Source organism: Perissodus microlepis, chromosome 23 (assembly GCF_051167445.1).
Source record: "Perissodus microlepis isolate ML-2025 ecotype Zambia chromosome 23, ASM5116744v1, whole genome shotgun sequence".
In the NCBI taxonomy this organism is placed as follows: Eukaryota; Metazoa; Chordata; class Actinopteri; order Cichliformes; family Cichlidae; genus Perissodus; species Perissodus microlepis.
In genome coordinates, this window is record NC_140482.1 from 22,623,328 (window position 1) to 22,647,934 (window position 24,607).

General features: G+C 38.7%; 3 protein-coding genes across 7 annotated transcripts; 1 reads left to right on the forward strand and 2 right to left on the reverse strand.

Moving 5' to 3' along the window:
- Window positions 1–396: 396 nt before the first annotated feature.
- LOC146361421 (gap junction gamma-1 protein-like) lies at window positions 397–9,561 on the forward strand. Of its 4 annotated transcripts, none has more exons than XM_084922579.1 (5): window positions 397–483; window positions 5,434–5,705; window positions 5,795–6,020; window positions 6,125–6,862; window positions 7,959–9,561. In XM_084922579.1, exons 2-5 carry the CDS (start codon window positions 5,466–5,468, stop codon window positions 7,970–7,972), a joined length of 1,218 nt encoding a protein of 405 aa, XP_084778705.1. In that variant the 5' UTR covers window positions 397–483; window positions 5,434–5,465; the 3' UTR covers window positions 7,973–9,561. The 4 variants fall into 4 exon arrangements, with proteins under 4 accessions (XP_084778705.1, XP_084778703.1, XP_084778706.1 ...); XM_084922577.1 differs by lacking the exon at window positions 397–483 and adding an exon at window positions 1,087–1,245; XM_084922580.1 differs by lacking the exon at window positions 397–483 and adding an exon at window positions 1,089–1,245 and having other exon boundaries at window positions 6,125–6,802.
- An 810-nt stretch (window positions 9,562–10,371) lies between these two features.
- On the reverse strand, window positions 10,372–14,614 carry inha (inhibin subunit alpha). 2 transcript variants are annotated; one of them, XM_084921906.1, is made up of 2 exons: window positions 14,147–14,614; window positions 10,372–11,284 (listed from the first exon to the last, which is right to left on the reverse strand). In XM_084921906.1, the coding sequence occupies exons 1-2, from the start codon at window positions 14,445–14,447 to the stop codon at window positions 10,665–10,667; spliced, it is 921 nt and encodes a 306-aa protein (XP_084778032.1). In that variant the 5' UTR covers window positions 14,448–14,614; the 3' UTR covers window positions 10,372–10,664. The 2 variants fall into 2 exon arrangements, with proteins under 2 accessions (XP_084778032.1, XP_084778031.1); XM_084921905.1 differs by having other exon boundaries at window positions 10,377–11,407.
- Window positions 14,615–19,660: 5,046 nt separating this feature from the next.
- On the reverse strand, window positions 19,661–23,296 carry LOC146361423 (D-beta-hydroxybutyrate dehydrogenase, mitochondrial-like). The gene is made up of 4 exons (XM_084922280.1): window positions 22,841–23,296; window positions 22,216–22,368; window positions 21,995–22,128; window positions 19,661–20,240 (listed from the first exon to the last, which is right to left on the reverse strand). The coding sequence occupies exons 1-4, from the start codon at window positions 23,193–23,195 to the stop codon at window positions 19,851–19,853; spliced, it is 1,032 nt and encodes a 343-aa protein (XP_084778406.1). The 5' UTR covers window positions 23,196–23,296; the 3' UTR covers window positions 19,661–19,850.
- Window positions 23,297–24,607: the final 1,311 nt, after the last annotated feature.

The following is a 24,607-nucleotide window of genomic DNA, read 5'->3' on the forward strand; positions in this document are numbered from 1 at the left end:
GACAGAAACCAAAACATGTGAAGGACACGCTTAAAAGAAATGAATCGTTCACTGATGTGGTGAGGAAGAAAAAGATGAAGGTAAAGTGTGTTTTAATTCCATGATCCATGTAATACTGTAGATACATGTTTGCTATTTGCTCTGTACTGTTAGCTTGTCACTTCCTCAGCTGGACTTGTAAAATTTGTCCTAAACCCCCCCCCAAACAAAGTAAAACAGAAAAACAAAGTTGAAATCAAGTGATGTCTCTAAACAAGAAAAGAAAGAAACTGAGATTATGAATTCAGCCAAAGCAGCAGCCAGGAGAATTTCATAGTTTGATCCAGGAGTTGAAGATGTATCATGGCTGCTTTTGGACATATTTCAGGATGTCAGTGAGGCAGTTTGAAATCTTGTTCGCAGAGCTGGGACCACACCTGAGAGGCAGAGAAATGATTTCAGAGAGCCGATTGACCTGGAGCAGCATCTAGCTTTGTGCCTGAGGTAAAACTGTATTATTTTACCATTTCTATATCTCTGCATCATCGCATAGTCCTGTGCACACTTTGAGCTATGAGCACGCTTGTTACAAAATGCATCAATCTGATTGGTCAGAAAATCAGAACAATTTAGCTTGGTTTAAAAAAAAAAAAAAGTATTGCTGTATTACTGTAAGGCCTTTACCTTTACATTGAGGCAACTCTTGTTGACATTTTGCATTAAGAATAGGCAAGTCCAAAAAATATTTTTAATGCACGAAATATTTGCACAGCCTTTCCAGAGAAATTATTTTCTTGTAATTACTTTTTTTAAACAGAATTTTTGGCATTTTTCGGCCTCCATACTAAGTGGCTGCCCTGTTGTGACATACCTTTCGTGTCCCTATAGAGACAGCAGTTTATCCGGGACATTGCAAAGACCTATAGGATTCCCCTGGTTCTTCACCGTGAGGGCAGAACGGTAGTCGGGCAGCTCAGGTTTCAGGGGCCTCCTCTTGTTCTTGAATGGGGCCGAGTTACGTGGAGGAGGTGCAGCAGGAGGAGGAGGGAAGCAGGAGCCTGCAGGAGTCGCAGACCTCTCTTTCTTTTGTGCTCTCGTTCGGGACCCCAACACATGGGGTCAACGCGGGCTGAATGGCTTCATAGTGAAAGCTGCCTCAGACGCAGACGGTCGGCGTGAGAGAGCGAGCGCGCGCGCTAATTAGAAAAACCTGGTGAAGCAATTAAGCGCGAGGAGAGAAGCAGCGCACCGATTGTAGTGCAGAAGGTGAGTGTTTGGTCTCGAGAAAAGTTAGCTAGTGTCGTTTGGTTTTCCTTTTGGAGCTTAGCTGAAGCAGACTGTGGTTTGTTTGTTTTTGTTTTTTTTGTGTTTGGTACCCGAGAAGTTTGTTTATTATTTATTTTAAAGAGCAGGGTTTAGTCTAAATATACTGAGTAGGTCCGCGTGGCGAGTTCTGAAGCTGTGCGTGCCGGAGTGTCAGTGGTGAGTCTTCCTATATTCGTCAGTTTTTAAACTAAGGGGAAAAATTTAACACATGGAGACTTTGAATAACGTCACCATTAGTGCGGCTCGCAACATTGTGAGATCACACAGTGCAAGGAAAAGGTTCTTATATGTAAATAGAAGCTTTTTTTAAGGGAGCAGTTCATGTGCTAATGGCTGTTTTGAACTTTCAGAAGTCAGACTCTGAACTTGATGGCTTCATCTTCTAAGAAGAAGAGGATTCTTGTTTCCCCACTGAAGCTTGGCAGGACTTAGTTTTCCTCCAGGAATGCCACAATTTCCAAAACAATTCAGTCTGACTCAGCAAAGCGTATTCGAAGCCTTCAACAGCTCCACCAAGGAGCTTTTAAACTTCCTTCCAGCTACACAAACCGACATCAATCATGTGCATTGACTCCATTTTCCACTTTAGATTTAATTTTTGTCCCTGCTCTCCTCAAAGTCAAACTATTGTAGACAGCAAAGAAAAGGATGTGATTTGCATATGCAGATGCTGGATGGTTCTCCTCCTGCTGCTCGGATTGTATCGGGAGTCCATGTGCCCTCTGTCTGCTCCCTGAACCCTAAGAATCCCAGCTTTCTGCTTTTGGTTAGGCAGGAATGTTAACTTTCCCTTTGTCCAGATCCCTTCCCCAAAAAACTCTCCACAACCCACCCCACTCACAACTCCTGGAGAGCATAGTGACTCCTGAAGCAGAAAAGGGTTTAAACCACATGAGCAAATAAGCTACTGTTTTTGTTGTTGTTGTTTGTATTTTTTTTAAAAAGCCGTCTTCAGTGCATTTGTGAGTCTGCACAAAATGCTCAAATTTACTCAAGCCAGATGCATGTTTGTCTTAGTCAAATGTATAGCTGAAAGGCGAATGTTTGGTTTCCTTGGTGTCTTTATCTGGAGGGGAGGGCAGTTTTACAGTGTGTTAACAAGGGGTGCTGTAAAGCCCCCTGAGATGAGTAAATTCTGTGCGTTTGCTGCTGTCTCAACTTATTTTTTTCCCCTCCCTGCTTCTTTTAGCTCAGCACCTCTAGAAACTCTTAATGGACCCTGAGCATTAGCATGAGCTGAACTCTCTTCTGGAGCAGTCCTGTGCAAAGTGAACAACAGCTGGAAACTTAAAACTATTCTGAGCCCGTGGCACAAAATTGCATTCCTCCTTTTTTTTTTCTCTTCTTTGTTGTTTTTCTTTTCTTTTTCTTTTTTTAATGTCACCATAGCTGTGATGACACAGTAATTTTTTCTTGTCATTCACCAAACACTCAGCAAAACTCACACATTTGTTTTCTGCAGCTTATTTTTCTTGAGGGAGAGTATGGGATGTTAGGAGATGGTGCAAGAGCACGCATAGCATATTTATAAAAAAAAAAAAAGTTTTTAAATGTGCGGACTTGTTTGGCATGTCTGCTTCGCCTTCATAAATTCTGCTGGCAAGGTCACTGGCTTTTTTCAGGTGCTTGTTCAGGTGACTGATAAGCTTGGTTAGAAACTGATAGCAGGAATTCAGTGAGGTCAAACTGAAATCTCGGCTTCTGGCTTCTTGTTTTGTCTTTTCTTCTTCTTCTTCTAATTAAAGGTTTTTCCTAATTACACTGAGATTAGATGTCCATTATTGGTCAGCCTGCTCGTGCCTTTCATTGCTTGAGAGATGCTTTTGGTCTGTGTGCGGTATTCTGCATATCAGGTCATGTCCTCAATACACGCTTAGGCCAAACTGTTGCAATGCAAGAACAAGTTTCAGTGGAGGAAACCAAAGGCAGTGCTGCCCTGGGGGCGGAGGTTTAAAGGGATAAGTCTGCCTCACTGAATGAATGCCAGAAAGAGGCTTTTAAATTTCAGCAGCAGCCTTTTCTCTCCTCTGAGACCTCTTGGCTAATGTGCCATCTAAAGGTGGGTTTTGTAACACTGCGTTGAGGGTAAAATGGATATCACCAGGCAACTGGACTTGTCTTTTGTTTAGTTTTTTTTGTCAGTTTTGTCAGTTTTAGAAAACCAAAGTGTACATTTCCCAGGGATGTGAGTGTGATGCCCCTTCTTTAGTAGATGAAGCTTGTAATTTTTTGTTTTCAAAATGTAATTCTAGATTCAGGGCGACGCTGTTGCAGTTCGAAATCTGAGGGGATGATTTCAGGGACCTACTGTCTGGAAGTTTTCATAGCTTTGGTGTGGCTTAGTGTCGTGAGACTAAGGCCTTGTTAATTTTTTTTTTTTTGTGGGATATTTTTCCATTACGCAGGTCAGGCTCGGGCAAGTCACTCTAACCATTTTTCAGCGTCAGAAGGTGCCAGGGTTGGAAAAGAAGAATTTCACAGAGGACTGGCTGATGAACAATGCGTCTGAGTGTCAAATGCTAATCTGAGGAGACAAGCCTACAGATGCCTGTAATGGCTAAAGGCTGATGCTGTTGCAATGAGTCATGAAATGCTGCTTATTTTCTTTGCTACACCCCGTGGTCTAAAAGCGTAATTGTAAAGATGAGCAGTTCATAGAGTCCCTTTTTCTCATCCTCCTCCCCCTCTGTGTTGGTTTCAATCAAATGTGTTTTGAAATAAAGTTATGGTGGCATTTCTACCTTTTACAGTGTGTCTGGTGCCCTGTTTGGTTAAAGAATACCCTCATCACAGACTAGGCTGATCCAGGATGTGTTTTGAAACTGAGTTCAGTCAGGCTTTAGCCAGAATTGGAGGGGAAAAGCACAAAGCTAATCTTATCTTGATCAGCTATTAAACTGCTACATCAAGTCAAAATTTTATTTCCAGCTGGCTGCTAAAGCTTACAGCCACTGCTGTAAGACTTTTTGCACATTACTTTTTGAGTATTTGCCACACTTGAAGGAATTTAAAAGAATAGTTTCTGGCGCAGAGTTGGAGAGCAAATTCCTAGATCTAGTCACTGCTATAATATCATAATTCCTGCAGCCTGGAGCCACAGCAGGTCTCCTCAGAGCTAGCTGCAACTTGCCAGTTGCCTCTTTGATTCTGATTAAGCATCTCTAGCTTGGCGTGGCAGTGAGGTGTAGGAATGTTGGTTCTCGAAAATGCTGCTAGGGACTAGTGCACTCTGACCAACAAGACTGATTCACATTTAAAGACCTGTATGTCTGACCTGGGTTTAAACCACCTGTATGGGCCTCGTGTTACTTGATACCAAATGTGTGGCTTTTGTTTATTTATTTTTTAAGATTTGTTGTGGAGACTTTCTTGGAATACCTGCATTTCCAAATGCATGGTTTTAATCTCCTATTGGGTGTGAAAGCTTATCATTTGGTTTCTTCTAGTGACTTTCGGTTGAAGTAATGCTTAAATATTTAACTTAATTGAATAAGAGCTCGAAATGTCTATTTTCCGTACATACAGAGGTCCTTTAACAAGGTTGTTTAAAGTCATCACACTGCTTGGTGGTTTTGTTTTTGTCCGTCTCCGTCCCCCCCCCAAGCATACAAAACATCTTATCTGCTGTGGGCACTCAACAAGGCGTTCCTATTATTATTATTATTATTATTATTATTATTATTATTATTATATAATTTTTTTATTTTATTTTTTTTCCTCTCCCCTGAAATCAGACGTCTGTAAACGTAATGTTTTGTCAAGCAAAACTGTATAACCACAAACTGTGTAAAGGTCTCGGGTAAACAAACTGCACTGATATTCGAGCAGCTAGAAACTGATTATATTTTCCACCCATTTAAGAAAAATAAACTGTTATTGAAATAGTTGGATTACATTTCTGTGGATCAGCCTATAATTATTCAGCTAATTGTTTCATATTTAATGATAAACATCTGCTGTATGACCATCTGTCCACAAAGGCTTCTTTTAGTTGCTGTGATCCTAAAATAAGACATGTACAAACCTCACAGATTCACAGGCTGCTGTTCTTGCTCACTTTGATTTTTATGAATGCAAAACAAAGTTTTCCCATCACTTCTCAGTCTCATGCTTTTGTTTTGAACCCAGAGCTAACTTAGTGCTCCGATCACCTTGGCACCATGAGTTGGAGCTTTCTAACCCGTCTGCTGGATGAGATATCCAACCACTCCACCTTCGTGGGAAAGGTCTGGCTGACTGTGCTCATCATCTTCCGCATTGTGCTGACGGCCGTTGGCGGCGAAACCATCTACTATGATGAACAGAGCAAATTTGTCTGCAACACACAGCAGCCTGGTTGTGAGAACGTGTGCTATGATGCATTTGCGCCGCTCTCACATGTCAGATTCTGGATCTTCCAGGTGAGCTCTAGCAAAAGAAGGCTGTCGGTGTTTATTTTACTCACACAAAACAGTACTGTTAATGTCAACATGCATACATTTACCTCCAGGTGATCATGATCACCACCCCAACCATAATGTACCTTGGATTTGCCATGCACAAGATCGCCCGCATGGAAGAGACGGACTTTCGGCCGGGCCCAAAGCGGAAGAAGAGGATACCAATCATCAAGCGTGGGGCTGCGAGGGACTATGAAGAGGTAGAGGACAACGGAGAAGAAGACCCAATGATTGCTGAAGAGATTGAACCAGAAAAGACAGACAAAGCAGAACAAAGTAGGGCAGCAGTACGTCTTTCACAAAGCATCTTTAATGTTCTGTCTAATAGATTACAACCCCTACTTGATACTAAGTTGGCTTCTAATGTTTCTGTTTTCAAGGCTCAGAGAAAAAACATGATGGTCGCCGGCGGATCTTGCGTGACGGCCTGATGAAAGTCTATGTGTGCCAACTGCTGTGGCGCTCTGCCTTTGAGGTGGCCTTCCTTTTTGGGCAGTATATTCTGTACGGCTTCGACGTGATTCCCTCCTACGTCTGCACTCGTTCTCCGTGCCCGCACACGGTGGACTGCTTTGTTTCCCGTCCCACAGAGAAGACAATCTTCCTTCTGGTGATGTACGTCGTGTCCTTTCTCTGCCTTCTCCTCACCATCCTGGAAATCATCCATTTGGGTATCGGCAGCATCCGTGACACTTTCCGCAGGCGGGCCACCCTCAACACACGCACCTCCCGTCCACCGGCCTCACGCTCCATGCCTACAGCTCCACCAGGATACCACGCCACCATGAAAAAGGAGAAAATGAAAGAGCTGAGGGACTTGCCAATGGGTGATTCTGGGCGAGAGAGTATTGGGGATGAGGGTCCCTCGTCCAGGGAGCTGGAGCGGTTGAGAAGACACCTGAGGCTGGCCCAGCAGCACCTGGACCTCGCCTACCAGGTGGATGAAGGAAGTCCTTCACGCAGCAGCAGCCCAGAGGTGAACACAGCTGCACAGACTGCTGCAGAGCAGAACCGTCTCAATTTTGCCCAGGAGAAGCAAGGAGAGGCGAGCGAGAAAGGTAAAGAAGACGCTCGGACCTCCATTCGACACACTGAATTTGACACAGATGAACCAGGAGGTAGAGTTCAGCCTTCAATAATCAAAACCAAATCATTTATTTATATAAAAGGCCAAACATTCAGCTAAATGTGGTTCAGGTTTCTCAAAAGTAAGAGTTTGCCACTCTTCTGTTTTGTATAACTGTAAATTAACATCATTTGGGTTTTGGACTGTTAAAAATTGGAGAAAATTATTTGCAGCTCTAAACCATGGAGAAAATATTTGGAAGAGGAGTATTGCCAGCATATAAAAGTACTTTTTCTATAAATAAATTAGGGCTGGAAGATGTGATTAATCAGCTAAAATCATAGACTCTGTGAAACATGTAGCCACAGTGACCTCACCCACTGGTTTGTGGGTTTGCATTTTGAAGCCTCAACTTTAGCTTTATGGCTGCTGCCATCTTGCTTGTCTTAAGACTGAAGTGACCATATTTGGGCAAGATGGTGGAGTGCTAAGGTATTAGCTAATGCTAGCGAGTTTGGTTGGAAAGCTGCACATGGAATCCAGTGGTGCATTGCCCAGTCCGGGTTAGCTTCTAAGTGACCTAGAGATACAATATTAGATTTTAACTTGGCAGACTGAAGCACAGATTATAACAGGTTGTGAGTACAGTTAACTGTACAAAGTAATTATTTACCAGGTGATTGCATCATTATGTTGATGATGGCTGCCGACTACAGCCGTCTTCTTCCACCAAAGTGATATTAAAATAATTAAGTAGTCCTATCGTGACTTGGAATAGTGTGTGGGTTTTTTTTTTTTTTTTAATGGGCCTCAAATGGCCATTGGAGGAACTGCAGTTATAGAGATCCAACCCTTCATTGTTGGCTTTCCATCATTTAGTTGTTTGAAATTTTGTCCAGTCAGCACTCTAAAATTCAAGGATGGCACTAACCTTAATATTTGGCACATGGAAACCAGAGAAGAATATTGAATCTTTCTACTTCCAGCCGATTATGTAAATACAGGCTTAACTTTGGACTTTATGTCAGATTTTTATTTATTTTTTGTGGTTTATTTCCTACTTTGGTTTGACCTAAAAACATCAGAAAAAAATCTCAGTTTTAAGTGAACATGCATGCTTAATAATCTCTGGTCTCTTTATCTTCTAGGGATACATGCCTGAGCGTGCTTCCTGCCTCAAATGTCTGTCCTTTCATTCCTACTGGCCTTAAACACATGGGGGAAGCACATATGGGAATGCAGTCAGACCACTGAGGGAGACCAAAGTGTGTGTAATATGTGTGCGTGTGTTTGTGTGTGGGGATGAGAGAAATGTGCCTTTCAGTATTAGAGGTCAGTTGAAAACAAAGAAATGCTGACTGAGGGGTGTTGTGACAAATGGTTAATTTCCACGACTCTAAACTTGAAAGCTTGCCGACCTACATCCAAACTTTGACTGTGCCTTTGGCTAGACCTCGTTTACCCCATGTTCTTTCGTCATCTCTGTGTTTTGTTGCATTGCAATAACCTGTCCATTTAAGACCACGCAAGGATTATTGTAAGCTTCAGCTGAGTGTATTTTTTTTTTTTTTTTTTTTGTTTGGTTCACAAGAGAGAGGCTTTTTTTTTTTTTTTTTTTTTTTTTTTTTTAATTAATGTTTCTGAATGTTGATGTCTCACTTGGTTGAAGCTTATTGGTCTCAAATCTTAAACATGACCTTGCGTTATGTAATGTTTTTGAGTATGTGCAGAAGCTTGTTAAGTGGGCCTTAACCTGTAACTGGATGAGTCATCTTTAATTTAAATGTTGGGAATTATTGGTGTATTAGCCAGAAGTCATTCCACTTCAGAAATGTTTGACAGAAATTTTTTTTTTTCTATTTCTTTTCGAAGCCTATTTACCCAAATCAGCCAAAAATATTTACCTGGGAAATGCTTGAATTCTTAATCAACAGGAACCGTTCCACACATTTCCAACAATCATCTTTGTACAATCATTTTACCGGCCTTTATTATTTTATTTTTTTTATTTTTTATTTTTGGACCAAACGCTGTAGGCTAGTGACATTTGTGTAGAAGGAAGTGTTGTCATGCAAATACCACCTCAGCATTTCAATGTTAATCCTTTCCTAAATTATGTTCTAAAACAAATATTTAGTGTTCGTTGGGGCAGAAAGTTGGAAAATAAATTCACTTTTTGTGGTTTTTCATGCTAACTGGCTAGAAACATCTGTTTTCTGGGGCACTGTCAAACATGTAATTCCACCCTTGTCTTTACAAATTTACATTCTTCTTTAGTGAGACATATTTTCCGTCCTTGACATGCAACCTCTTTCTCCTTCTCATTCGTGCTGAAACACGGATACCTTTGTGCATCCCGGGAAAGGAGGAAGAAAAGCCAAGCTGGGGAAAGGATGACAGTTTGCTGACGCACAGCCTGGTGCCATGTAAACATGTAATCTTCAACTCACCGTGAGATTCCTTACTTCCTTTTTTTTTTTTTTTTCTTTTTGTGTTCAGTAGCTTTCAGTATTCATACAGTTGAAACGTTTTCATAGTTGGTTTTATATTCTGGAGAACAAAGTGCAGATCGCCAAAGAACTGTTGCTGTATTCTTATAATCATCTCACTTCCAGTTTTGCTACTTATTTCGAGGTACGACATTCAATTTTGAGTATAGTACTTTTTTTTTTTTCTATTGCAAGTTTTGTAGTTATTGTAACTGTAGAGATTATTTTGTCTTCAGAGTAAATAAATATATTTGAAATGGTTTACTCCTGTCCTTGATTTGATTTCTTTTTTTAATAATTGTTTAAACCTGTGGTTGAATTGCAGTCTTCTCAATATGTATTAACATGTTAATTTATCAATTAAAATGAAAGTTTATTGGATTGTAAAAACGAGTGACATCTGTTAGTTACCCTGACATCTACAGGGTAAGTAATTATTGGTCAGTCATACTGTTTAAGGTAAAATGATGGGTTTTAAAGTAGGCCTGCTATGCCCTCCAGAGGAATAATCAAGAAATGGTTAAAAGGGGTTTAAATGAGCTCAAACTATTTCACTATGTCACTTTGGTTTATTATAATAATAATAATCTTTCAGTGGCCCAATAAGGGAAGAACCCGATTTTCCCCTTGATTTAGTCGTTAAATTGTTCATTTCCTTATTGATGGTGGTGGTGGTGGGGGGGGGGGGGGTTCTGGATTAATTCAGCAAGCAAAACAAACATATCGACCAAGTCCTCATCAGGTATGAATTGAGTTTTAAGCAATGTATTTAAAATGCCAAATTATGCATACATATCCAAAAAATTTGGTATAGCAAATATGCGACTCTAAGTTATGTGGAAAGGAACAGATGTATAGAACTCAATAGATAAATTAAACAAGGAAATTTTAACAGAAATTTTAATTTTAAGTTGATCATGTCATTGGCCATTTTTACAATTTATTTAATTTACGTCAGTAAGGACTTTAATTGATGGTGGTTAAAGTGTTCCTAGAAAAAGTATCTTAAATTTTATTGACTTTAATTTTTAGCACATGTAGAACTATATCTTACACTTCCTTGTATGACTGTGTGTCGAATATTGATGTGAGGTACACTAAGCAGTACCAGTGAAAGGGTGAAAACAACACATTAAACAAACAAACAAAACCCGCTAAATAACACTTTAATCAAGGTTAACATATAAAGTACAATCTGTTTTGAGGCTTATGTAGCACACACCCAAACTAGAGAACAATCAGGACAAAATTGTAAGTGAATAAGACAAAATAAAGTTTAATAAGAGCAGTAATCAAATTTCAACTGTGACTTGTAAGTAAACTGAAATCTTTTATTTGGGTGAACTGGCCTTTAAGGTCTGATGTTCAGATACATGTACACTCTTCAGGTATAATGTTAGGCAAGGTCTCATACTTGAATGAGTATCCACCATCAGATGTGGTGGTGATCCTCAGGGACCTCATGGTCCCTGGGACGGGAGCGCAACACTGAGTGATCCCCAACATTGCAGTGGTTAGATCCCCACCCGAGCAGTTTCCGTGACAGTAGTAAAACGTCAGCACTTTCGGATGGACGATCCAGTTGTCCCACCCCAGCTCCTCAAAGCTGATGTCGATCTCTGCTCGGTGGCAGTCGCTGTGTAGAGGCCTTTCCTGAGAGGGCCGCTGCAGAAGATAGATGGCAGAGGGAGACCAAGGAATGGTCACTGCTGCATTGCGGGGTGACCGGGAAGGTCCACGAGGTTGAACATGGAGGTGAAGAAAGGGCATCTTGTCTGGTTCTCCCACGTGGCACTGACAGGCTGGACAGTGGACCTGAAGAAGAAAGGGGCCTTCGGCGACGAGGGTCAGCAGGTTCTGATCCAGATGGTAGGTGGTCCATCCATCAGAGCTTGAATTTGATGGAGCCTCCGCTGCCTGGAGTCGTTCTAGTGCTGTGGTTACAATGAAAAGCTGGGCGGAGGAGTTGGCTGTGACTGCTTCGCCTGCAAAGAACCAGAAGTGGGCTGATGTGACTACAGTGTCCTGGCTGTTGATGGAGGGCTGGAAGTAATATGTCATATGTCTGTTTGCAGTTTCTCCCTGAGCTGAGTCCGATTTGGTGCAGTCTGCAGGGAGACATCAGATTTAAAAAACAAACAAACAAACATCTGTTAGCCTACTTAACACTTTCTTTCATCTCTAAGCACAAAGTGAAATTCTTCACAGTGAACAGCGGTGATGAAGATGTGTACAGCACATCACAGTCACTGAAGAAGGCACTTGGCTGAGTGACGAAACGTTTCTCCCACTGAAAACGCTACGTCCAGATGAACAGAATCAACTTTTGGTGATTTCCTTACCTGGATGATTGAGCATCCATCAGGACACTGACAGGTATGATTACTAATTTGGATTCAGCATGAACTTCTTTCAACCTGAGAGGACACTAACATGTTTATTTCAGCCCAGTATAAGGTTATTTTTTTGACAGTTAAGTTTAACCCCAAATTACACATGCCCCATCTACACACATTTATTTAAAAAACTTTTCTACTTGCCTTTCATTATTTAAAAAACTGCATTGTTTGGCTTTATTTCTTTCCTACATGTAGTTAATGTGTCTAAACATGAGTTAAGTTTATAAAAATTAAGTGTTGCAGATAAAGTACACATCTCTGCCAGTTTACTGCAACATAAATATCAGTAAGGCTGTATTACAATATGCAGCACTGAAATTTAAGCATTGTTACCACCTAGGAGGTTGTGTTTTTAGTAGTGTTTGTGTGCATGCATGCCATTATGTCTGTAAAAACAATGGCTCAAACAGTTGAATGAATTCTGATAAAACTTTGCAGGAGTGTAAAGTGGGATCATGTTAACAATCCATTAAAATTTGGCTTAAATGCACCACTGTCTTCAAGGTCAGCTTAATGATTTATTGGTTGAAAATTGATAAAAAGCCTTATGACTTGATAACTATGATTCTTACAAGTGTGGTGTGTCAACATATAGAAAGTACCGTATATAGATTTAAACATTATGCCACATTTGACCTCTGACCTCTCCTTTAAGGTCAAGTTTGATTGATCTGAAGGTCAAAGTGTTAATAATGCTAACAAGAACAATTTAAAATGACAAGAGGTTTTCACTCTGACCACACTTACTGATATGATACTATGGTAAGTACTGTTATACTATTATGACATGTACTATTTTCCTGTATTTTTCTTTTAAACTTGCAAATAAAACTTGCAGTCACTTGATATTTATTACTAAGCATTTGTTTATAACAAGTGTCATACCCATATAAATAAATACGTGCTCAGAATTATGTCAAGTATGTTAAAATGGGTTTAATCAGAGTAATTAACAAAAGCCTCCACTTTTCACTTGTTTTTACTGCACTAAAAATTCAAAAGTACCTTTAGAAAAAGCACAAAGAAAACACAATGAATTTTGTTTAAAAGAAATACTGTCCAGGGAGTGAGCCACCTCGGCAGACAGCACTTCAGGGCGAGTGCCATTAGTTCCATTACTTTTTAGAGAAGGCAAATATATTTAAAACTAATGTCTCTGAGGTTGCAACTCACACTATAACAGTGATGGATAAACAGCACTGGCAAACTTTTTTTTTTTCCCCCAAAAATCCCGTATTTATTAATGGAAACTTTAGAGCCAACAATCCGTTTCACCCTTTTTTTGAGGTGTTCTATTTTATTTTCAATTAGACAAGAATTATCATTAAAGGTGATCAGGTGTGTTCAAAGGTTACCAAAATAAATCGACTTTTAATTCACATACAAACAGTGATATAACGTAAAGCTTGAGGAACTTCAGTGAAGGTGATGAATATCAGTAGATCAGGTTAATTTTAAACTACTTACTTTTGTGTGTATTTTGTGAGTTTTTGAAACTTTTATACACTCTATGTTGGTTGTAACAGAGAGTGTATAAAAGACAGATGGTGCTGCCACCATGGGGTGAAAAGAGAACATTACACATTATTGATTCTGTTTGTGGCAGTGGGCCATAACTTATACGTTTTAAGGAAGGAGCGAGGGGCCATATAAAATCTGATTTAGTGCCATGATTGGCCCGGGACAGACTTTGGGCATCGCCCTGTCTAAGGACATAAACACTAAATCACATATCTGTCTACCTAACTATTAATTGTTTTATTTGGAACATGTAAATATATCTAAAATAGCAGAATGCATTGTCTGAGAAGCTTCTTCAGTTCTCCTCAGAACTGAAGAAGCTTCTCGGATGAGAGGTGAAACGTCTTCAAGCAACTTAAAGATGTCCAGACGCTTTTCTTTCCAAGCTCCTTAGAGAGCAGAATACATTGTAAAAAGGAAAATAAAACAAAGTTAATATACTGAGTTGTTGTGAATGTCTCTATATTTTACACAATTTAGATGCTTGGAAAGGAGTAGGATGAAGTTTACACTTATTTGATCCCACCACCCTTAATACTATTACATAATTTTGATTATTCAGTGTATCTTATTATCTTACTACCTGGCATTTGGATAAATGCAATTCTGCTGCTCATCATTTTGTTTTTACTACTAATACAAATGTATATTAATGGATGTTAAAAGAAGTAAACATATGTATAACCATCTATAATATACAAATACTAAACTTTGCAAGGAAATTTTGCAGAAAAATGTTGCAAATAATGGCATCCTTATGGTTTTCATTTAGAATAAGATCTATTAAAACTTAAAGTCAAAAAGTATCCGTATACTGTTTTATTTGTAAGAGTAAGAGGACATTTTGACCTGTTGATCGATTTAAAGACCTGTGTGGAGTTTTAGACTCACTCCACTCAAACAGATAAGTGCAAAAGAATTTCTCACCTGAACCCGGGAACAGAATTATTTGCGATGATTCCTGGTTCGGACGGGTTTGAGGATTAACCCATGATGTTCTGCTTGTCCTGTGGGCCCTCTGGTGCAGGTGCCTCGTATCAGGAGGTACCCTGTCTGCATCGGGACCTTGCAGCGTGCTCAGAGGGGGTTCTTCGAGCCCGAGACCTTCCAGAACCCGTACTTTGAACCAGGATAGCACAGCCCCACGGGACAGCTCCTCACCCATGCAAGCTTGAATCATACCATGGATCCAAAGAGGACCCAGGATGAGGACAGTACAGGACACCATGACTATATATCTTGAAACTCTTGATGAGAGGGGAAAAGAATCCTTAAAGTAGGCGCAACTATTTTTACAGCTTCAGAGTCTGCCTTGTTTGTCTGGTTACCTCTAGAAAATGGATTCCCTCCTGTTGCTTTCCCTGTTTTCTAACATATTTGTTTTGTCTCTGCGTGCTATCTGCCTCTGAGGGAAGTCTGTGAAGTAAGGCATTCTGCTGGTGAAACAAATGGAAGATAAAGAGTGACCTTGACGGATTGGATGTTACACACAGTAACAGGGGAATGTGTCTCTGTCTGCTTCTTTGTCCTACTCAGTTGTTTCTGGGTAGATTGGTTTACTTTAATCTTCAGCATGCAGATAAAAACAAATAAATGCCACAAATATATAAACTTCTCCTTTTTTATTTGATGTGAATTAAATTTAGGCATCTGTCAAGACATTCCTCCTCTCAGATTTCTGTATGCTTCCATGTTGCACACTCTTACACACACACACACACACACACACACACACACACACACACACACACACACACACACACACACACACACACACACACACACACACAAAAGCAGTAATACATTTTGAAATGATAGGAAGTAAATTGGAAATACTTTCAAAATTAGGAATAAATCTACCTGTGATCACTAAATCTGTAGTCTGGCATTAAGCTGAACACACACAGCTGTCAAAAACAAAATGCCTTTGTCTGCGCCTCTTTATCTGACAGACCTTGAATCCCTGTCTGGGAAAATGTTTTCCGTGGTTTAGGTTTGAGGAGAATTTATAACCTTTAAACAGGCCTAAAAGCAAATTTTCACAGTAGTTTTCTTTTAAAATAGGCATATTTGATCATATATGATCCAAGCGATTGATATATGTATTTTTTGTCTGTTTGTTTTGTTGGTTTTTCTTTTTTTGCCCTTTGTCACCGTTCCTCTTCCCCGCAGTTTTTCTTTCCCTCTTTCTTTCTCCCCTTTCTTTTCCTCAGTCTGTCCCGTATTTAGCAAGTGAAAATAAAAAATAAAATAAACAATAAAAGGTGAATCAAATAGACCAATACGGCAAGGCCGGGATGGTCCATTTGGTAAAGTAAATCCATTAGGCATCTTTCTTTGCCTTTAGACAATAATTCTGATGGCAAAAGAACCAAACGGGACAGGCGGAAAAAATAGATAAATAAAATAAATAAATAAAAATAAAATAAATAAAATAGGCATATTTTCAATCAGTAAAGCTTTTATTTTGAGCAAATGTTAAGATGTGAAAGTACAACCAAATCCGTGAAATGATAAATAGAATGAAAACCCATCCTAGCCCACCGAGGAGCTTTAAGAGTAGTGCACCTCAAACTCGTGGACTTAATCCTGAAGCAGGATAGGACAGATCTTTTTTCAACAAACTTTTAAAATAAGCAATAAGGGAAAATGCAAGAAAAGAGTTTTCCACAAAGTCTTGCAGAAATGGCAGATATCTGACATAGTGCATTGCTAGGTGGGTATAAAATGGATCAAACTTTTCCCACTGCTTTATCCGTTTGAAAATCAGCTTTTATGTGTTTTTGGGATCATTGTCCACACTCAAATATTTCCAAGTTTCAACTGTCTATCTGCTGATTTGAGTTGAAGATTGTAGCATTGTCTTAACACACGCTTGAATGTTCCACAACAGAGAGCTGTCAAAATGTCTGCTTTTATAGAGGAGGTCACACTTGCTGATGGTCATAAAGGTGAACATAAATGGGCACTTTGACATCAACATCACGATGTAGTCACAAAACATAGAAGGAAAGGACAGCCTTGATTTAGCAGATTTTTCCAGGTTTAGAAGCTCAACTTTGGTTTTCTGTCTTCTTTCAGGTGAAGGACTAGATATATGTGGGACCTTCAGATTGTTCCTGCCTCTGAGACTCTCCGGGATGATATAAAACCAGACTGGATGTTAAAAACATTTGTCACATGCTCTAAGAGTATGTAAGGAGAGATTAATCAAAGCTTAACTTTCAGTTTTTTGCAGCAGAAGATGGTAGGAAATATTTGGATGTATTTAAGAGAATATTCATTTATTCAGTAGTATTAGTTTACATTGGCAGTTTGAGCTCCATAATTTTAACAGTTATAAATTAAAGATAGAGCTGAAATGAACAACTACTTTTATTATCTACTGTTTCCTTCATTTAATTATTTTTTAATACAGCAAAAAGATAAAAGAAAGAAGAAGAAAAAAGATATTTGATACATACATACATACATACATACATATGTATATATATATATATAGAGAGAGAGAGCGAAAGAGAGAGCGAGAGAGACAGAGATTTTTTTTGCGTAATCTTGAATCTCGTGTTCACAGTACAAAAAACAAAAATCTTCATTTGCTTCTCTTGGTTTCTGAACACTTATTCTTTCCAATTTGCTTTGGCACTCACACACTGGTTTGTTAACATGTGACGTCAAGACTCATCAGCAAGTGTTTGTTAAAAAAAAGAAATAAAAGTTTATTTGTGTGTCTGTTAGTAATGAAAGAGTAGTGGCTGACTACTCTCAGCTGATAATGAATTTGTCTGTGAATGAAAGCATTGACGGCCAACATGGAGACCGAACCTATGAATTTAGCATTAATAAGGTATGCAGTTATACAACATGAACATTTTCTGTTTTTCAAAAGGTGGTGGTATGAAACACATTACTTCATTAAAAAAAACAAACCCTACACAGCAAAATCTCCAGTGTTAAATTAACACTAGAGAGTGTCTATATGGGTCCACACCTCTGAGTGTTAAATACAACACTGTTGAGTGTTAAATTAACACTTTTGACAGTGTTATATGTTTAAAAGCAACCTAGTCAGTTTTGAAGATTAACAATGGCTAACACTGAGCAGTGCTGATTTTCTAACACTGGAAAATAACTCAAAATGTTAGAAATATTCCAGTGTTAGAAAATCAGCACTGCTCAGTGTTAGCCATTGTTAATCTTCAAAACTGACTAGGTTACTTTTAAACATATAACACTGTCAAAAGTGTTAATTTAACACTCAACAGTGTTGTATTTAACACTCAGAGGTGTGGACCCATATAGACACTCTCTAGTGTTAATTTAACACTGGAGATTTTGCTGTGTAGTATGGGCATTGAACTCATGCCCTGTTAACACCATATGATAACAATCTGAGCTAAGTGGCATACTGGGATTACTTTTTTCAACTTGAGAAAATGTGTGCTTATACAGAAATATTTCAGTTGGTACCAATGAAAACAACCATTAAATGGATAAACCCAAATCTTGGATGCTCCATTTTGCCTACTAATCAGAAGGTAGCTGTGTAGTTCATTCAACGAGTAATGTGGATGAAACAATTGAGAATGGTATACTTATACAGCCATTGTTGTATTGCTGAGTCAGCTGGGATAAGTAAAGAATGGGGGGAATTTTATGTTAAGTTTTTCTTAATATAACCACTGTAACCTTTTGACTTTTTCTACTGAAACGTTATGTGTGAAAAGCCTAATTATGTTTACTTAATAGCCATTAATTAATTAGAGGTTGGTATCGTTCTCAGGCATAAAAGAAGTCCTAAACCTAGCATCCTCTTCTGTCACACCGGCTCTCTGCATGTCCTGTATCCAGGAATCTACTCTGTGATCTTTGTCTCTTCCTCCTGCCTGGCAGTGCCATCTTCAATATCCTTTGTCCAATATATCCACTATCTCTCCTCTGCATGTCCAAACCGTCACAATCTTGCTTCTTTAACTTTGTCTCCAAACTAGCTTCATTAACTCTTTCCCATACCTTCATGGTATGATGCATCAACTTTATCCCTCTGTAGTTACTACAGTTCTGCATATTACACTTGCTGCAAATCAGTACCAGTACACTTCATCTCCTTTTCTCAGACATTCTCCCTCTCCAAGATTGTGTCCAACCACCTGGCCAAAAACTCCACTACCCTCTCTCCACAGGTATGTCATCTGTACACTCTTCATCTGCTTCATAGCTGTCCACATTTTCTCTTCTCTACACCTTTAATCCAAGAAGGGACATTAAAATGTGAGGAATAATAAATACAAAAAGTGTGAGAAGGCTTTTAAAATGTGTGGCTACAAGATCTTTCAAAGTATTGGCATATCTGCATTGACAAGATTTGGGCCTTTGATGTAGCCCTGGTGTTATAATACTGCTAACCAAATAATCACTGCCACTCATCTAAGCAGGAAAAAGTTGCCACACCTACACTGAAGATCAGATAGAAAGATGAGGAAAAGAGGGAACCGAGAGACAGGAACCAATGAAAACAAAAAAAATATTGGTCTAAAGAACACAGACTACAGGCATTGGAAAACAGAAAGCTTCTGGCATCAAAAATCTGTTCTACTTCTTTCAGTTTCTCTACATTCATATGTAGAGAAACCACCAATTAGGCTTGGATTCATTAAAACATGTTGTGCAGCAGTGTTGCTCAAACTGAACTCTTTACCTTGCACTATTATAAACATTTGTGTGTTATATGAATATTTATTATTGTAGAGTCTTTACCTTATAAATAAATGCATCTTGAGGAAACTTGATGTGATTTGGGGCTATATATTTTTTACCCCCAGCATTTTCAGGCTCTTGTAATTACTTAATCCACATGAAATTTTCAAAGCAGAAAAAATAAAAACTTTGTGGCACAATTTTTTGCTATAACAGCATGAATATCAGTTTAATATCTATGATCCAGAGGAACATAATTTTGCACCGTTACCTTGGAGGACCTCTTTCTGATAATTCACTAACAACCCCCCCCCCCCCAAAAAAAAAGTCAGTAAACTTAAGTAAAGGCTCATACCAACCATGTGGCAAAGTTCAAAATATGTTATAGCATGTGGAATGTCCCTCTTTTTTAACCTACAATTCGATTGCAGGTTCATTCTGTGTAAATAAGCGGACTAGGAAAATATTCATATTATGATGGTTATGTTTTGCATGGTTTACTTTAATATGCTAAAATTACTGTCCAAAAAACTAAAAAAAAGAAAATCCTGAAGGTAAACAGCCAGGCAAGACTCCAGAAATCAAGCTACAACTCGTACTCCTAATCCTGCTAATTAACATTTACCCCCCCCCCCCCCCCACACACACACACACACACAAACACACACAAAAGCAGCAATACATTTTGAAATGACAGGAAGTAAATTGGAAATACTTTCAAAGTTAGGAATAAATCTACCTGTGATCACTAAATCTGTAGTCTGGCATTAAGCTGAATACTGGGTTTCAAATGTCTCAAGATCAGTCTGTTTCATGAGGCTATATTTGTTTCATACCTTTTATTATTGTTATTAGTAGTATTATTAATTATAAAGCCATAAATGTTGTGTATTAAGTCCTTAACATTTTTAAAGACAATAGGAAGAGCTTAGTATTACAGATAGCTATTTTGTGGGTCTCGCTTAGCATAAAGCATTTCTTTTCTGCATGTGTACATTGAGCTGAGAGAAAACACAGCATCAGCCAGGAGGGTTGGCAGAAATGGGAAGATGCTGAAGAAAAACATCTCCATGGTGGAGACCAGCAGGTATCTGTGTTTCGGCCGAGCAGATGTGACCGCGTGCAGCATTGCTGCGATGACCGGATCGGCGTCCTTGAATCCCACCCTACATGTTGACGTGAAGTAGTCATTGGCCAGATCAATGTACTCTCTGCCAAAGATTCGTTTTTTCTCATCATCCAGTTTGTTCCAGATGTCCAAAGCAGTTTTCCTCTTCAGGATGTTAGTGGCTTGGCCAAAATTACCTGGCTGAATGATGCTGACCTGAAAGGGAGTTTATGTTCAGTTAGTCCATTTACAGTGTTTTTGTGTGTATCTGTGTTTCTGTGTGTGTTTTAATTTAAACAACAAATCCATGACATTTATGAAAGATTATTTGCATTCCTGATGAAACTCGAGCTAGCTTAGCATAAAGACTCGACTAGGAGGAAAGAGTCTTCTATCAGGTATTATTAAATCTTGATGGGTGTTCACATCAGTATCAATTACTCCAACTCATGGATTCCTGTAAACCCATAACTTGTTTTCTCACTTCTATTTTTGTTGGGTTAGACCAAAAAGAAGAAATGGATTAGGCAAACTTTAGATATACTCTAATCAATTTTCTATGATATATACTATGATGTCATGTTTGATCACAATAATCTCAAAATTAAGGACACAGAGCTATTTTTACATTTTTAAGTAAAGATTTAGGTTTCAAGAGAAACAATGTGGTTTTGAAAAATGGCAAAGCTTGCACAATGTTCAAGGTTTCTGCCCTGGACTCGTTCAAATGGTCACAATGTAACAGGTAAACACATGGTCACTTAGAGCTTCATGTCTGTTAATGAAATACACATTAACAGACAAACAGTCTTGAGCCACCCCTCATTTGTTTATATTTTGTTTCCAAGAAGCCAAAATTTTCTTGCTGGACTTTCTAAAGGTCTTTCAAAGTTTTTTGGGGGGGCATTGGTTGCTATTTTAGTCATCTGTGGTCTATACGTAACAGGTAACTTAGTAAAGAACCAGGTTTAAATTGCATTTAGAGGCACTATGTTAATAGCTGCCCATTGCAAAAACACATTTATGGACAAAAGGAGAAGTGGGAGGCCTTTAAAAATCCTACAGCAGATGAAAAGCATCTTAAGGAATAGGAAAAAAAAACAAAACAAAAAACACCTTATCAGAAACGTTCTCAGTGGAAGGCTGGCTGTCAAGAAGCCATTCTTATTGAATGGAAAGAGGGACAAAAAGGCTGAAAGGCTGAGGTGTGAAAATTACACAAGAACTGGACTAAAAAGCTTTGACAACTGTTCTGATGGAGTGATGAATCCATATTTGACATTTTTGGTTCAAATGGCCATCATTTTTACAAAAGGTCAGGAGAGTGGTACAACAGTGACTTTCTTGATGCATGCTCAATCATCCAGGTAAGCAAATCCCAAATAATTGATTCTGAAACCTGCAGTCAGCTGGGACTGAAGAAGTCACTTGGATAAGTGAAAAAATGTTTCTCACACTGAAAATGTTACGTCTAGATGAACAGAATCTTTTTTTTTTTGATACAACAGTGAGTGTCTACAGCCATCTGTAAAACAGGGTGGGGGCTCTGTCATGGTTTGGGGCTGCATTTGAACCACTGGTGTAAATTAATAGAATTATGAACAGAATCAAAGCAGCCAAATTGTTCTGTGTGTTATACAAGTGTGAGAACCAGATGTTTCTCTGAATCCTGTTCCTAAAAGCAAAATAAATAAGCATTGGAATGTCTTGGAAAATCCAATGAAAACATACCATGGTTTTTCATTAGAATGTGATGTCCCACAGCACTGGCAAAAAACAACTCTGTACAGTGTAATTAAAATTAAAAAAATTCAACTTTACTTACTCAATGAACCGTATTCATAGAAAGACTTCGTTCCCATTCCCCTTACAGGCAGAAAATTTTATGTACCACAGAATTACTAAATTTTCTACTTCATGCTTTACAGTGTCATGGGATGTTTTTGTGTGTCTTTTCACCCATACGGTACCTTCACGCCAAAACTAGCCATTTCCACTCTTAAGCAGTCAGCAAATGCCTCCAGTCCTCTCTTTGACACACTGTATGCTCCCATGTTCAAGCAGTAGAAGAAGGAAAAGATGCTTGACACAAAAACCATCCGACCTGAAAACATTACACAAGCCTTTATTATCCATAACGCCACTACAGTATAAATGTGAGGACAGTAATGTAGCTACACATGGAACTCACCTTTGCTGGCACGAACCAGAGGTAGGAAAGCGATAGATGTCCTAATGGATCCAAACAGGTTAACATCCACCATGTTTTGGAAATCTTCAATAGTGCTCCATTCGATCTCGGCCCAGTCTGAGATCCCAGCATTGTTCACAACTGCCCACAGACCTGACAAACAATAAAATCCCACTGACCCTACTTTTTTCTTTAGAGAAATGTAGTTTTAAATGTGAAATAAAAAACATGCAACATGTCATGGATAGACCAAATAGACCAGAAAGTTATTTTTTTCCCACACTATTTGTCAAATTTGTAAAAGTTTTATTTCTTGCAAAAACAGAAACTGAACTGGCCTTTGGAAAGTTGACCTCACAAGCTAAAAAAATTAAAAGACTGGATTTACTGTGGATTCAAGACTTTTCATTATTCACCTTTGCCTTTTAATCTATAACTATCATTGAGATTTTATCCTTACATATTTAAATACAAACAAGTCAAGAGATAAAGATAAAGAGATAAAGAAAAGTCAAAAGTTTGTCTTTTCTTTATCTATGGAAATAAGCAAACAATAAAATACAATTTTCTCCTTTTTGCCATGGCTAATCTTTAATACATTTTTTCCATTGAGCTAAACTCCTACCTTTCTCTGGCAGGTTCTCCTGCACCATTTTCTTTGCCTGCTGCAAGTCTTCATCCCTTGTGACATCCAACTTGAGGATTTTCAGATTACTGGAGCTCTGTCTGACTAGGCTCTGGGCTCCAGCTCCTCCTGGAGACAAACACCCAACAAAGACCACAAACCCATTTTGGTCCAAACAGCGAGCCAGGTGGTGCCCGAAGCCACTGTCACAGCCTGTTATCAGCACAGCATGGCCACAGCTGTCCAACACATGGTTGGAGCGGTAGATGGAAATAAGCTTGGAATAGATGAAGAGGAGGATGGCAGTGATGGGGATGATGCTGACCATTTCGATGAGGAAGAAAATGGTGATCATGCTGCTGAAGTTTCAATGAACTACTGTGCCAGATGATTATCTGTATAGATGCACGGTTGATGAGGTTCAGAGGATAGACTGGCCACCTTCCTTGGCATGTGTAGAATATATAAATAGCTTCACCAGAAAGAAAGAAAACAGAAACAAGATTCAAAACAAGTGAAAATAGACAAAATCTTTTCTTCTAAAAGAGAAAACGTTTCTTCTTGAAACATTAAAAAAGGCCACAAAATAAAGATTAACTCTTACCAGAAGTGTCATCTCATGTTCTGGTGAAGGGGAGTGCAGTCTTTAAATAACAAGTCATCAGGTGAACTCTGCCAGGACGACAAAGTCAGATCAAAAGCCAATCAGTGATGAGGAAAGGTTCAGAGTTTTTTTTTTTTTTTTTACAAAATGCCTCCGGCTGCTTTCATTTGAGACATATCTTTGTAAGAGATTGTATGTGTACTGGAACCTTCACACAATTATGTGGGGATAGCTTTTGTGGTTTTACCAAGAACTAAAGATTATACAAAAGTACAGGAACTAAAGATTATACAAAAGTACAGGAACTAAAGATTATACAAAAGTACAGGAACTAAAGATTATACAAAAGGGTATTATACAGGGGCATTGCAAACAGCCAAAGTGTTTGTTGCCTCAGTTCAACAAGTCAGTAGTCGTTTCATCAGGAGCAGACATTAAAAAGGAAACAAATAATCTTGTTGACACAGCCAACAAATAATTGAAACAACTGGCTATAGGCAGACTTATAGAGCTATAGAGCTTTAAGGCATCAGTAGTCAGTCTGTCCCCCTCTTTTTTTTTTTCTTGCCTGTCCCGTTTGGTTCTTTTGTCATCAGAATTATTGTCTAAAGGCAAAGAAAGATGCACAACGGATTTACTTTACCAAATGGACCATCCCAGCCTTGCCGTAATGGTCTATTTGATTCACCTTTTATTGTTTATTTTATTTTTTATTTTCACTTGCTAAATACGGGACAGACTGAGGAAAAGAAAGGGGAGAAAGAAAGAGGGAAAGAAAAACAGCAGAGAAGAGGGACGGGGATAAAGGGCAAAAAACAAAAACCAACAAAATAAGCAGACAAAAAATACATATATCAATCACCTGGATCACCTGTTGAGAAAGAAAAAAGAAAACAAGCGAAAGAAAAAGAGAGCAATAGAATAAACAACATCATGATGATATATGGGAATATAACAGTAAATACTAAATATTAAACATTATTGTGAAGCACGTAAGATCGCCAGCGCACAGTGTGCTTTGAGGTAGGAGCCAAGACATATCTTTGTAAGACATCACATGTGTACTGGAACCTTCACACAATTATGTGGGGATAGCTTTTGTGGCTTTACCAAGAACTAAAGATTATACAAAAGTACAGGAACTAAAGATTATACAAAAGGGT

What these genes read in the sequence shown, in the direction of transcription:
- LOC146361421 (XM_084922579.1), top strand. Translation starts at nt 5,466, where the DNA reads ATGAGTTGGAGCTTTCTAACCCGTCTGCTGGATGAGATATCCAACCAC. An exon ending in TCAGATTCTGGATCTTCCAG is followed by an intron (nt 5,706 to 5,794) that starts GTGAGCTCTAGC and finishes ATTTACCTCCAG; the next exon opens with GTGATCATGATCACCACCCC. An exon ending in GACAGACAAAGCAGAACAAA is followed by an intron (nt 6,021 to 6,124) that starts GTAGGGCAGCAG and finishes TCTGTTTTCAAG; the next exon opens with GCTCAGAGAAAAAACATGAT.
- inha (XM_084921905.1), bottom strand. Translation starts at nt 14,447, where the DNA reads ATGGTGTCCTGTACTGTCCTCATCCTGGGTCCTCTTTGGATCCATGGT. An exon ending in AATTCTGTTCCCGGGTTCAG is followed by an intron (nt 11,408 to 14,146) that starts GTGAGAAATTCT and finishes GTCTCCCTGCAG; the next exon opens with ACTGCACCAAATCGGACTCA.
- LOC146361423 (XM_084922280.1), bottom strand. Translation starts at nt 23,195, where the DNA reads ATGATCACCATTTTCTTCCTCATCGAAATGGTCAGCATCATCCCCATC. An exon ending in GGAGAACCTGCCAGAGAAAG is followed by an intron (nt 22,369 to 22,840) that starts GTAGGAGTTTAG and finishes ATTGTTTGTCAG; the next exon opens with GTCTGTGGGCAGTTGTGAAC. An exon ending in TGGCTAGTTTTGGCGTGAAG is followed by an intron (nt 20,241 to 21,994) that starts GTACCGTATGGG and finishes ACTCCCTTTCAG; the next exon opens with GTCAGCATCATTCAGCCAGG.